Source organism: Homarus americanus, unplaced genomic scaffold, assembly GCF_018991925.1.
Source record: "Homarus americanus isolate GMGI-L3 unplaced genomic scaffold, GMGI_Hamer_2.0 scaffold29898, whole genome shotgun sequence".
Taxonomy (NCBI): domain Eukaryota; kingdom Metazoa; phylum Arthropoda; class Malacostraca; order Decapoda; family Nephropidae; genus Homarus; species Homarus americanus.
In genome coordinates, this window is record NW_024711417.1 from 117,620 (window position 1) to 130,839 (window position 13,220).

At 41.8% G+C, this 13,220-nt stretch overlaps 1 protein-coding gene across 4 annotated transcripts in view; it reads right to left on the minus strand.

Moving 5' to 3' along the window:
* LOC121858195 (adenosylhomocysteinase-like 1) overlaps positions 1-13,220 on the minus strand; it is a 134,286-nt gene that overhangs the window by 41,482 nt on the left and 79,584 nt on the right. For 3 of the 4 annotated variants that reach the window (XM_042354418.1, XM_042354409.1, XM_042354426.1), the window contains exon 2: positions 9,934-10,527. In XM_042354418.1, coding sequence (XP_042210352.1) covers positions 9,934-9,996 — 63 coding nt within the window. In that variant the 5' untranslated portion in view covers positions 9,997-10,527. Of the gene's footprint in view, positions 1-1,223; positions 1,798-9,933; positions 10,528-13,220 lie in introns of those variants that run through there. The other variant, XM_042354436.1, reaches the window with a different exon arrangement.

Here is a 13,220-nt window from a genome sequence, read left to right on the forward strand (position 1 = left end):
CAGGAAGAGTAAGATAATGGGAAGAAGGAAACGAAGATAAAAGGAGAGATGAAGGTAAGTGGTAAAGGGGTGGTTAACGGTGGTGGGTGGCATATGGTGGGTGGCTAACGGTGGTGGGTGGCATATGGTGGGTGGTTAACGGTGGTGGGGTGGCTGATGGTGGGTGGTTAACGGTGGTGGGTGGCATATGGTGGGTGGCTAACGGTGGTGGGTGGCTAACGGTGGTGGGTGGTTAACGGTGGTGGGTGGTTAACGGTGGTGGGTGGTTAACGGTGGCGGTGGCATATGGTGGGTGGTTAACGGTGGTGGGTGGCATATGGTGGGTGGCTAACGGTGGTGGGTGGCATATGGTGGGTGGTTAACGGTGGTGGGTGGCTGATGGTGGGCGGCGAACAACTATGATCGCATTGCCTTACTATATAACATTAATCATATACTCCCACTGTCTAGGTATACATTCTACAGTATGTATACCTACACTGTGTATGTATATTGTATACCTACACTGTGTATGTATATTGTATACCTACACTGTGTATGTATATTGTATACCTACACTGTGTATGTATATTGTATACCTACACTGTGTATGTATATTGTATACCAACTGTGTATGTATATTGTATACCTGCACTGTTTCTATACCTGATGAATCAATGTAAACTTGTATGACGATTTCACTTCATATAAAATGAACTGAACGTTAGACCTTTGTGTGTTAACGTGACCAAGGGAGCGTTAGGGTCACTCTCGAGAGGTCATACTCGATCACTGGCACCTGAACAACACTCCCAGACAAGGTTACTACGAAGGTCCACCTCTGTATACAACACCACAACACCCTCACACCACGATCCAACACACAGTACTCCCACAACGTCAATATTCCACGTCTAGACACGAAGCTTTAAGGATAGTCTAACCGGTGTGTTCATCGCAAAACCTCAGGTATCTTGTACCGATGGAGGACATGACACAATACCCGAGCCAGCCGGTGGTGAGGGAGGCTCTGACGTAACCATCACCTCACCAGCTATCATAAACACAGGTGTGGTTCACATAAGGCGAAGAGAAGAGGGACACCTGTCTCCTCTCAACCTGTGTCACTCAATAGTAACAAACTGATAACAAGGCCCATGTTACTAGTACTTTGCCCCACACACACACACACACACACACACACACACACACACACACACACGACTCGCCTACATCAGCTACACATTTGCGGGAATCCCTTCTGACGTAGGACCGACGTATAGCGGCCCTGCCCGTGGGGTCCTCCATCTCATGGCCGGGGTCAGGCAAGGGCTTCTTCTCTGTACTCATGACTGATGCCTCTCTCTCTCTCTTTCTCTCTCCCTTGATCTGTTCCTCGAATTGGTCACTTCCTCTTCCCGCAAACTGTCAAGTGACCTGATTCTTGATCTTGCAAACTATCACTCAAGTTGGAACTCGTGAAACTCGAATCCTCACACTTACAATTTCAAGTTTTCTAGAGTTCCGACCCTCAAGATGACACTCGCATTGTTCTTACGTCACCTCAAGTTTACTGCCAAAGGTTCTTGTTTGGCCAGAAACAGTCAGGTAAAACTCGTTCTTCTGTCACCGTCAACCACACGTCACAATTTCTTTACTGCAATGTCACATAAACTGGATCTTGTATGACCGCAAACTGGCTGACGAAACACACCTCTGACTGGACGGCTTGAGTGGGTAACTGACAGACTGACTGGGTGACTGAGGGGGTGAGGAACAGTCACCTACCACTCACTATCTGCACGGAGGACTGGGTAGTGTGTACAGCACAGTATCAAGTCGTCTCCTCAACCCTGTGTATTATCAGTCACGAGAACGACTGAGACCATTTCTCTTCCCAGGACGAACGACGCCGTCACCCTCCCTCCCCCACTCCTAGCACAGCCCTCCCCCACCCCAGCCCAGCCCTCCCCACCCCAGCCCAGCCCTCCCCTACCCCAGCCCAGCACCCACTCACACACCCGGGGCCACAAGACGCCTCACACAACACAACTTTCCAAACAACAAACACCAAACTTCACCACAAAAAAGAGGTTTACCGATATAGTGTAACCAACTCCAGTCAAGATTAAATTGGTGTAAGGATGGTTTGGTTAGGTTAGGTGTAGGGTAAGGTAGGTTGTAGGTTAGGTTAGGTGTAGGGAAGGAGGTTGGGTTAAGTTAGGTTAGGTTAGGTGTAGGGTAAGGTAGGGTGGTTAGGTTAGGGTGGTTAATCTTCAGATGATCCTCCTTGGCTTGGTACAAATGATTCAAGATTCACCTCATAACTTCAACCTGGGAATCCAAACTCAACGAAGCAGAGCCGTTCCCTTCGCCTTGGCTAGACCACCTAAGATAACAGATAATTAACAAACATCTCGTCCAAAAGATAACAACACCAGCCTCAGATAACACAAAAGATAACGAGATGCCAATACCACCTGCATCCCTACCACAGAGCTAACATGGTCGAGACTCTCCACAAGTAAATATGATTGTGGACCTCAATGGATGGTTGAGTATACGTCTTACATGACCCGATTTGAAGGCAATTGAATAATCTGAGTAAAATACTTGACAAAAGGAATGTTTAAGTGATCAGATGACAAGGTGTTATTTTTTTATGGTAGTTCCTTCATCGTCCGCCAGATGGTGTCCTTGGGCGCCGAATACAGTCATAATACACAAGGAAAATACAAAAAATACAACATACACAAATTCTGTATCAGCGAAGACCGTAACGCACTATCCCTCAATGCTGAATACAGTCAAAATACAGTAATAATACAACTGTTCTATACCTTCCTGTAACAGCTAATAGCAAGAGGAATACAACAATACAGCGGAAAATACATCAAAGACCTTCAAATACAATCATACAACACCACTGAACAAAAAATACAGGAAAACATACAATATCACAGTATACTAAATTCACATTCATACTTACACACACACACACGCGCACACACACACACACACACACGCACACGCGCACACACACACACGCACACACACACACTGTATACCAAATTCACGTACACCTTTACACACACTGTATATTCCGTACACACACTTATAACCACTACAGTAAACTCTCACTTACAAACACCACTTCACTCAACTTAACACAAACAACATACCTGAGACATTACCTCACTAATTAAACCTTTTTTCGTTAATTAACCCTAAGATAAACACACACACACACACACACACACACACACACGACCATCATGACTATAATTACAAACGCTTCCTAGAATAACATTACGAAGGTTTTATAATAATAATAATAATAATAATAATAATAATAATAATAATAACGAACACGATCAAACAAACACAAAACAAACATACAAGCAAATTAAAACAACAAACAACCTAATGCCTTCTCAAGCAATCAACAACGTCTGACATTCCCCTGTGCCTATTAAGACTGGGGCCTATTAAGACTGGGGCCTATTAAGACTGGGGCCTATTATGACTGGGGCCTATTATGACTGGGGCCTATTATGACTGAGGTCTATTAAGACTGGAGCCTATTATGACTGGGGCCTATTATGACTGGGGCCTATTATTACTGGGGCCTATAAGACTGGGGCCTATTATGACTGGGGCCTATTATGACTGGGCCTTGGGGCCTATTAAGACTGGGGCCTATAAAGACTGGGGCCTATAAAGACTGGGCCTATTAAGACTGGGGCCTATTATGACTGGGGCCTATTATGACTGGGGCCTATAAAGACTGGGGCCTATAAAGACTGGGGCCTATTATGACTGGGCCTATTATGACTGGGGCCTATTATGACTGGGGCCTATTATGACTGGGGCCTATTAAGACTGGGGCCTATAAGACTGGGGCCTATTAAGACTGGGGCCTATTAAGACTGGGGCCTATTAAGACTGGGGTCTATTATGACTGGGGCCTATAAGACTGGGGCCTATTAAGACTGGGGCCTATAAAGACTGGGGCCTATAAAGACTGGGGCCTATATGACTGGGGCCTATTAAGACTGGGGCCTATTAAGACTGGGGCCTATAAAGACTGGGGCCTATTATGACTGGGGCCTATAAGACTGGGGCCTATAAAGACTGGGGCCTATAAAGACTGGGGCCTATTATGACTGGGGCCTATTAAGACTGAGGCCTATTATGACTGGGGCCTATTAAGACTGGGGCCTATAAAGACTGGGGCCTATTATGACTGGGGCCTATTATGACTGGGGCCTATAAGATGGGGCCTATTAAGACTGGGGCCTATATGACTGGGGCCTATAAGACTGGGGCCTATAAAGACTGGGGCCTATTATGACTGGGGCCTATTAAGACTGGGGCCTATTAAGACTGGGGCCTATTAAGACTGGGGCCTATTATGACTGGGGCCTATTATGACTGGGGCCTATCGAGACGGGGACATATCAAGACGGGGGCCTATTTTCACTTAGGCCTATTAAGACTAGAGCCTATTAAAATTAGAGCCTATTAAAACTAGGGCCTATTAAGACTAGACCCTATTATGACTGAAGACAATTATGATAGGTCTACTAGCACTGGGGCCTAATAGGACTCGCGAATAATTACACTGGGGCCTCTCAGGACTGGGGCCCATGTGACCAGACGAGGAACCCAGCTAGTCACCCGGCCATCCTACCAGGTCGACCTTGTACCCAGCCCCGCCAGGTGTTGCTGTGGGAACCTGGCCTCCTGTGTATACACCTTGACCTGTGTGTTAGTGTATACATACATACATACATACATACATACATCACCCAACCCAAACTAACCTACCCTATCATACCCAACCTAACCCAACCAAATCTAACCAAAAGCCAACATGTCTTATTCTCAAGAGGTTACTCCCACAGGTAATTTTTCCCATATATTATTAGGCTTATGTGAGTTACCATCGTTTTGGTCTAACTTACAAAAACACGACAAAAATATACACCCTAATTTAGGTTATTTTTGGTGTTTATTTATCTATAGTGATTTTTAAAACACTAAATTTGTTTAGTTTGGGGGGATTTTTTTGTATAATTTTTAATGTTAATGGGTTCGTTATCTTCACTATGGGGTTCGGGTTTCGGGTTTCAGTTCGGTACTGGATTTGAGGTTCGGGTTTCGGGGGTTCGGTACTGGATTTGAGGTTCGGTCGAATTCGGGTTCTAGGGCTTGGTATTGGGTTCGAGATTCGGAGTTTTGGTTAGGGTTCGGGATTTGGGGTTTCGAGCTAGGGGTTCAGATTCAAGGTTCGGGGTTTGGGCACAGGTTTAAAGCTCGGGGTTTTGAGTTAGGGTTTCCGAGTTCGGGGTTCGGGATTCACGGTTCGGGATTCAGAGTTCCGGATTCGGGGGTTCGGTATTGGAGTTCAGAGTTGACCTGTGGTGGAGGGACTGTTGACCTTCCTCTTCCCTGACAGGCCAATATCCCACTCAGGGCCGCCTGTCGCCTCTCCTCTCCTCTCCCAGCCTGCATCTCTCTCAAAACAAAATATTAACAAAATCCTACAATATCGTCGTCGTCACGGAACCTAACCTAACCAAACATATCTTTATAGGTCAAATTATTCACAAAATTGCCCCAAAAATAAAATTTATCCAATAGTTCACAAAATTATTACCTTAAAATGCTGACTTTTTCAACATATTGTTAAGAAAATTGTCATAAAATCACGACTTTTTCAATAAATTATTCACACAATTCCTTAAAAGTTTATTCCAAAAATTACCCCCAAAAATTCTTACTTTTCCAACAAATTCAAATCACCTCTCACATAATTTCTCCTATATATCATAAACAATCGCGCTTATAAACCTACCCCTTACAAAATAACTCCAAATTAATTCCCAAATTACAAAATAATTCCAAAATTCCCCCCAAAATACCCAAAAATCGAAACTACAAAAATTCCAAACTAATTCCCAAATTCCCAAAATTCAAAATAATTCCTAAAATCCAAAATAATTCCAAATCCAAAATAATTCGTTTATTATCGCAACAAAGGATCACAAAATATCGCTACCCGAGTCACAACCTTTATAATGGACTTCTTTATGGCATTTAATCCCTTTCACATACAGACCTCCGTGTACCAATCCCTCAATATAAATCCCCTAACCCTTCAGAAGCCTCAATAAATCCTCAATATAAATCTCTAATCCTTCAATATAAATCCACAATCCTTCAAAATCCTCAATACAAATCTCAATATAAATCCCTAATCCTTCAAAAATCCTTAATATAAATCCCTAATCCTCCAAAACTCAATATAAATCCCTAATCCTCCAAAACTCAATATAAATCCCTAATCCTCCAAAAATCCCTAAATATAAATCCCTAATCCTTCAAAAATCCCTTAATATAAATCCCTAATCCTTCAAAAACCCAAATATAAATCCGAAATCCTCCAAAACTCAATATAAATCCCCAAAATAAATTCTTAATAGACTCCAAAACAAAAGGCCCTTCAATAGACAAGACCCTTTGACTTGAGCTAAAATACTGAGGTTTTTATAAGGCTTCCAGGGTGGACGAGTTTGCTGGTGGTTTTAAAGATATTGACCGAACGAGAATGTGTAATTACTCTCTCTCTCTCTCTCTCTCTTTTTCTCTCTTTCTTTGTCTATTTGTCTCTCTTTTTCATTTTCTTACTCTTTTTTTCATTCTTTTAGCTTGTTGTCTTTTTCTTTACAAATTTCGGTTTTCTCTCTCTCTCTCTGATAAGCAACACTTCACTACATAGAGAGTTGGGAATTTACATACATATCCCAGTAAAAATTCCTCCTTACCACTATCACCACCTTATCACCATCACACACCCCTATCACCGTCACACACCCCTATCACCATCACACACCGCTATCACCATCACTCACCCCTATCACCATCACACACCCTATTACCGTCACACACCCCTATCACCATCACACACCCTATCACCATCACACACCCCTATCACCATCACACACCCCTATCACCATCACCACCACTTTCCACCTCCCCTACCACCATTTTCCACACATACCCCACCATCACTACCACCATTTCCTCCCATCACCCCTCCCTCCCATCACCACCATCCCTCCCATCACCACCATCCCTCCCTCCCACCATTTCTCCATCACCACCATCCCTCCCTCACCATCCCTCCTCACCACCATCCCTCCCATCACCACCATCCCTCCATCACCACCATTCCCTCCCATCACCACCATCCTCCATCACCAATCCCTCCCCACCACCATCCTCTCCTCAAGCAGAAGAATGGGTGCTGGCAGTCGTCCATCTCTACACATCCCTACACGTCCTCGGGGTTAGTGGTGTTGGCTTAGTGCCCTGACACACCCTGAATCAGATCAATATTTTCCCCTAAACTAGAGTATTATTTTCACCTTAACTAGAGTATTATTTTCCCTTTAACTAGAGTATTATTTTCACCTTAACTAGAGTATTATTTTCCCCTTAACTAGAGTATTATTTTCCCTTTAACTAGAGTATTATTTTCACCTTAACTAGAGTATTATTTTCCCTTTAACTAGAGTATTATTTTCCCCTTAACTAGAGTATTATTTTCCCTTTAACTAGAGTATTATTTTCCCTTTAACTAGAGTATTATTTTCCCCTTAACTAGAGTATTATTTTCCCTTTAACTAGAGTATTATTTTCCCTTTAACTAGAGTATTATTTTCACCTTAACTAGAGTATTATTTTCCCCTTAACTAGAGTATTATTTTCACCTTAACTAGAGTATTATTTTTCCCTTAACTAGAGTATTATTTTCCCCTTAACTAGAGTATTATTTTCAACTTAACTAGAGTATTATTTTCCCTTTAACTAGAATATCAAAGAAACATATCTTGAATTCATTTAATCAGATATATTATAATCCAAGATGGCGTCAAAATTATACAAGGACTCATACACTTACAAGAAGAAAAAAAAATGACTTAAGATTTCTCAAGTCTCAATTCCAATTTACCCAAAGAGCTTTTACCTTCAATAATCTCTACTCACAGTCTAGTTAATCAATGTTATATTCAAAGGCATCGTTAATACTATGAAATCTGCTCGTGAAGTTGTAATACGTATGATAAAATGAAGTGACCTTTTGAGAATCGATGCATTTTACCTCAGCAACATTGGGGTGGGAGGTAAGGGGTGGGAGGTGGTGGGAGAGGATTAGGGTGGGAGAGGGTAAGGAGGTGGGGGGGGAGACTGGGGAGGGAAGGTGGGAGTGCTGCCGAGACGTAATGCTAAGAGATTTGAATCCTTTATATAGAGAATTGAAACCCTTATATAGAGAATTGAAACCCTTATATAGAGAATGGATACCCTGATATAGAGAATGGAAACCCTGATATAGAGAATGGAAACCCTTATAGAGAATGGAAACCCTTATATAGAGAATTGAAACCCTGATATAGAACAGAAATCCTTATATAGAGATTTGAAACATATATTATTATTTGATATTTTACACACTTGTACAGGTACTTTAAACCCACCTTTTACCCCGTTTTAGTTTTAATGCCAAATAAACCAAGTCGTAACCCACAGTTTTTTATTACCTCGACAGAGTCACGAGAAGGCAAACACTAAGATCCTTTTAGAAGTATTCAAACTCCCTTACACCCCCTCCATAAAAACAAAACAAGTTACTGTATAGGATTTAACCCCATTTAAAAGTGCCCCAACTCTTTTATTGTCAACACTGTACCGAAAAAAGCAAGTCTTATATCCCGGTTCAGGGTTCGGGGGTTTGGGGTTCGGGATACGGGACTTGGGTTCGGGGGTTTGGGTTTGGGATTCAGGATTTGGGGTTTTAGGTTTGGGGTTCGGGATGCGGTATTTGGGGTTCGGGTTCGGGTTTGTTCCAGGATTTGGGGTTTTGGGTTCGGGGTTCGGATTTAGGTTTCAGTTCGGGATTCGGGATTCAGGGTTCGAGATTTGGGGTTCAGGGATGACTTACAGACCCGAACTATTGTGAATCCAAAATAATAGTGACCTTAATTTTTGGTTATGTATAAATACTCATAGCAAGTAATACTCATGGCAAATAATAAGTCATGGCAATATTCTTCACTACCACATAAGCAACACCTTATTATCTAAAACTCAATTATAATCACCTAACCAAACCTAACCTAACCTACACAAAAATATAAGCTAGGTTATTAATATAATACCTGTAATTCCCAACTAATTTTCAGAATTTAATTTTTTAAATAACTACAATATATATATATATATATATATATATATATATATATATATATATATATATATATATATATATATATATATATATATATATATATATATATATAAGGTGAAGTAACTAAAGATTATCTCTTATATTAAGTAATAAAATATTCTACTCAATTATCATATACAGTATACTATCAATTATCAATATATTAAAAATTATCAATTATCAGCTCTTGCTATGATTATTTTGATTATTTTAAGATATAAACACCTCCTTAGAATGTCATTAAAAATAATAATCCTCAAACTCTTTATCTAATCTGTAACTGAAGCTAAACTTTTGAAATATCAAATTTATCAGTTATCTCAAGTCAAAACAACAACTGAAAGATTTCTTTATTTTTACAATAATTATCAGAATAAGTTTTTCAAAACACTTTATTTATTTTTAGTATTAATCTTTTAATTCCAATAACTAATATATCTTTGTTCAGGTAGATTATAATATTTATTTTGACTTTTACAAAATAATGTGAATTTTTTTGGTTGATAAATAGTCTTAAATTTATTTTAATTAATTTTTGAGGATTTAATTAGATGATTTTTATATTCTTAATCCTTCTCATTTTTTTATTAAATTTAAAATCCCTAAATTTTAAATAACAAATCGTTATGGAATTCAGATATAAAAGATGGTTTGTTTACCTTAAAGGAAGAGACACGGCCCATCTCCGTCACATCCTCCCCGTTCACCACCGCCGTTGCCATGGTTACAGACGACGCCACACAGCCTCACCTCCACAACAATAACAAACACGAACAGCTGATCACAATAGCAGGTGGCGGCGTGTGTGTGTTCACCTTTTGATATTAGCTCAAACAATTCTTGGGAGGTTTTTTAAGCGTATATTTGTAGATTGGAAGCCTTGAAGGTGGTGAACACGTAAATTAAGTTGTTCTTATTGAGTGAATGATGAGGGACTTGTCGATATAATGCACTTTTGTCCTCTGCTACGGACTTGTATCTGACCACTCACGTTTTCTCTTCCAGGTTTTTCATCTATTTTCTTCCAAGAGTTCACTGTATTTTCTTCAAAGCGATAAAACGTCAATCAAGAACAACTGTGTCCCTTTTTCTTAATGGTTCACTTCACACCACATTGAGCTCACTTGAACCAACACTCGGTACTGATTTTTTTCCGGTTATGCCAAGCGAGGGACGGAATAATTACTGTCACTGTTACCAGACCACCGTCACACCGGGGCTCTGGCTTACACCAGAGTATCACCTATTAAAAGCTGTAACAAATAACACACACCGTTACCAGGTATAGTTGTAACCTAACACCACCCGTTACGGAGACAATATTCAGATAATGTTACATAAAGTTTTTTTTTCAAGTAAAATACTGAAATATGTTGACCAGATGTTACCCTAGGGTCAACACAGGTCAACAACTTTGTGGATGAAGAAAACAAGTTCCTCAACATGAAAACAAGTTCCTCAACATGAAAACAAGTTCCTCAACATGAAAACAAGTTCCTCAACATGAAAACAAGTTCCTCAACATGAAAAGTTCCTCAACATGAAAACAAGTTCCTCAACATGAAAACAAGTTCCTCAACATGAAGTTTGGTGCAAGTTCTCACAAGTTCCTCAACATAAACACAAGCCCCTAAAGGTAAACAAAGACAAATAAACAACCCAACAACCACTAACGTAAATAAATCAATTAAAAAAGTAAAAACGATAATAAAAATTTAAATAAATACAGTATAAAAATAGTGTGTAGTGTAGTTTATAGTGTAGTGTGTAGTTTATAGTGTAGTGTGTAGTTTATAGTGTAGTGTGTAGTTTATAGTGTAGTGTGTAGTTTATAGTGTAGTGTGTAGTGACCCTCAACACAGCTTACAACCTGATGGAGTGAGTGAGAGAGAGAACGATACTATTTTTAACCCTGAACACATGTATCGTTGTGAACAAGTGTTACCTATTACCACCACTACCAACACTTGCTAGTAACTTCACCACTGACACACTTCACACTCGCTGCTAACTCCACCACCGACTGATCAAAATTCACCATCTATAACTTTTGGCAACACACACACACACACACACACACACACACACACACACACACACACAACACACACACACACCCCCAGACACACTTTCACAATACCGGTGGTTACTTTCCCAAGCTTTCACAACTCGTCACGACATCTAGAAGAAAAAATAAAAAATAAAAAATAATTATTCTTTAGTCCTTTGTAATTTTATCACCACAACATATAATAAAATTTACATTTATTTTTTCTGCACCATTCAGCACGGACTTAGTTTATATACCCGGGGTTTATTTATTTATTTACTTATCTATTTTAATATATTCGCAACTGTGTCATTAAACCTGTCTGGGGCGAGCTACCACGTTATGACCCCCATCAACGTGGGGTTGTGTCATACTGGAGGCTGTGTTGTGGCATCTTTCTCAGGGGGAGGGGTGATGTAGGAGGGGGTGTAAGAGGGAGGTGACGGGAGGGGGTGAGGGGAGAGAGTAGAGAGCCGTGAGGAGAGGAGGTAAGAAGTAGGAATGGAGGAATTTGTAAGAGATGGAAAGAGAGAGAGGGACGGAAGGAGGCAGGAAGGGAGAGAGGGACGGAAGGAGGCAGGTAAGGTGAGAGGGACGGACGGAAAGGGGGACGTAAGGAGGAAGAGAGTGAAGGAGGGAGAGAAGGACGGAAGGAAGGAAAGGGGAACAGAAGGAGGGAGGAACCGTATATCACTATCAAAGTATACAAGAGGAGGAGGAGGAGGAAGAGGGCGTGGCCACACACACACACCTGGTCTCTCCCTCCAGCACCAACACAGGTTACAACTGCACTGCGTCACCTCCCTCGTCTCGCCACGCCCTCCCTGCCTCGCCACGCCCTCCCTCCCTCCCCTCACCACGCCCTCCTCCTCCTGCCTGCCTGCCACGCCCTCCTCCCTCCTCGCCACGCCCTCCCTGCCTGCCCACCACGACCTCCTCACCTTCATTCTCCCCTACAGTTCAATATCCAACACCAACCACATAACCTGACCTGACCTGACCTGGACCTAACATGGCATGCAGTGTCTTTTTCTCATTAGTGTAATTAATATATACCCTGGACTTGAAAGTACACTCAGATATGTATTAATAACTATTGTAGACATAGATAAGTAATTGGTAGGTGGTGGTGGTGTGGTGGGGGGGTGTGGTGGGTGGTGGTGGTGGTGGGGTGTGTGGTGGGTGGGGTGGGGGTGGTGGGTGGTGTGTGTGGTGGGGGTGTGGTGGTGGGGTGTGGTGTGGTGGGGTGTGGGGTGGTGGGGGTGGGGTGGTGGTGGGGGTGTGGGGTGGGGGGGGTGGGGGGTATGTGGTGGTGGGGGGTTGTGGTGGTGGGGGGTTATGTGGTGTGGGGATGTGGTGGTGGGGGGGATGTGGTGGTGGTGGTGGTAGGGTGGTGGTGGTGTGGTGATGGTGGTACTAGTAGATAGTGGTGTGGTAGCCTGTAAAACTAACCTTCAAAAGTTCACACAAATAACAACCTAACCTAACCTGCCGCTGACTCTCTCTCTCTGGAAGAACAAATACTTATAATGTGTACAGCCTTAACAACATCAACCTAGAGAAGTCGACTTGTGAAAGAGACCTAGGGGTATTTGTAAGCCCGGACCTACGGCCTAGAAAACAGTGCGTTAATGTTCGTAATAAAGCAAACAGAGTATTGGGTTTTATATATAGAAGTGTAAGTAACAAGAGTGCAGAGGTCTTATTGCAACTATATCTTGCGCTAGTCAGGCCGCACCTCGATTATGCGGTTCAGTTCTGGTGCCCTTATTATAGAATGGATATCATTTCACTAGAGTCGGTGCAGCGAAGAATGACGAAAATGATTCCGGGACTTAGAAACCTTCCATATCAGGATAGGTTAAAGAAACTTAACTTGCATTCCTAGAAAGACGA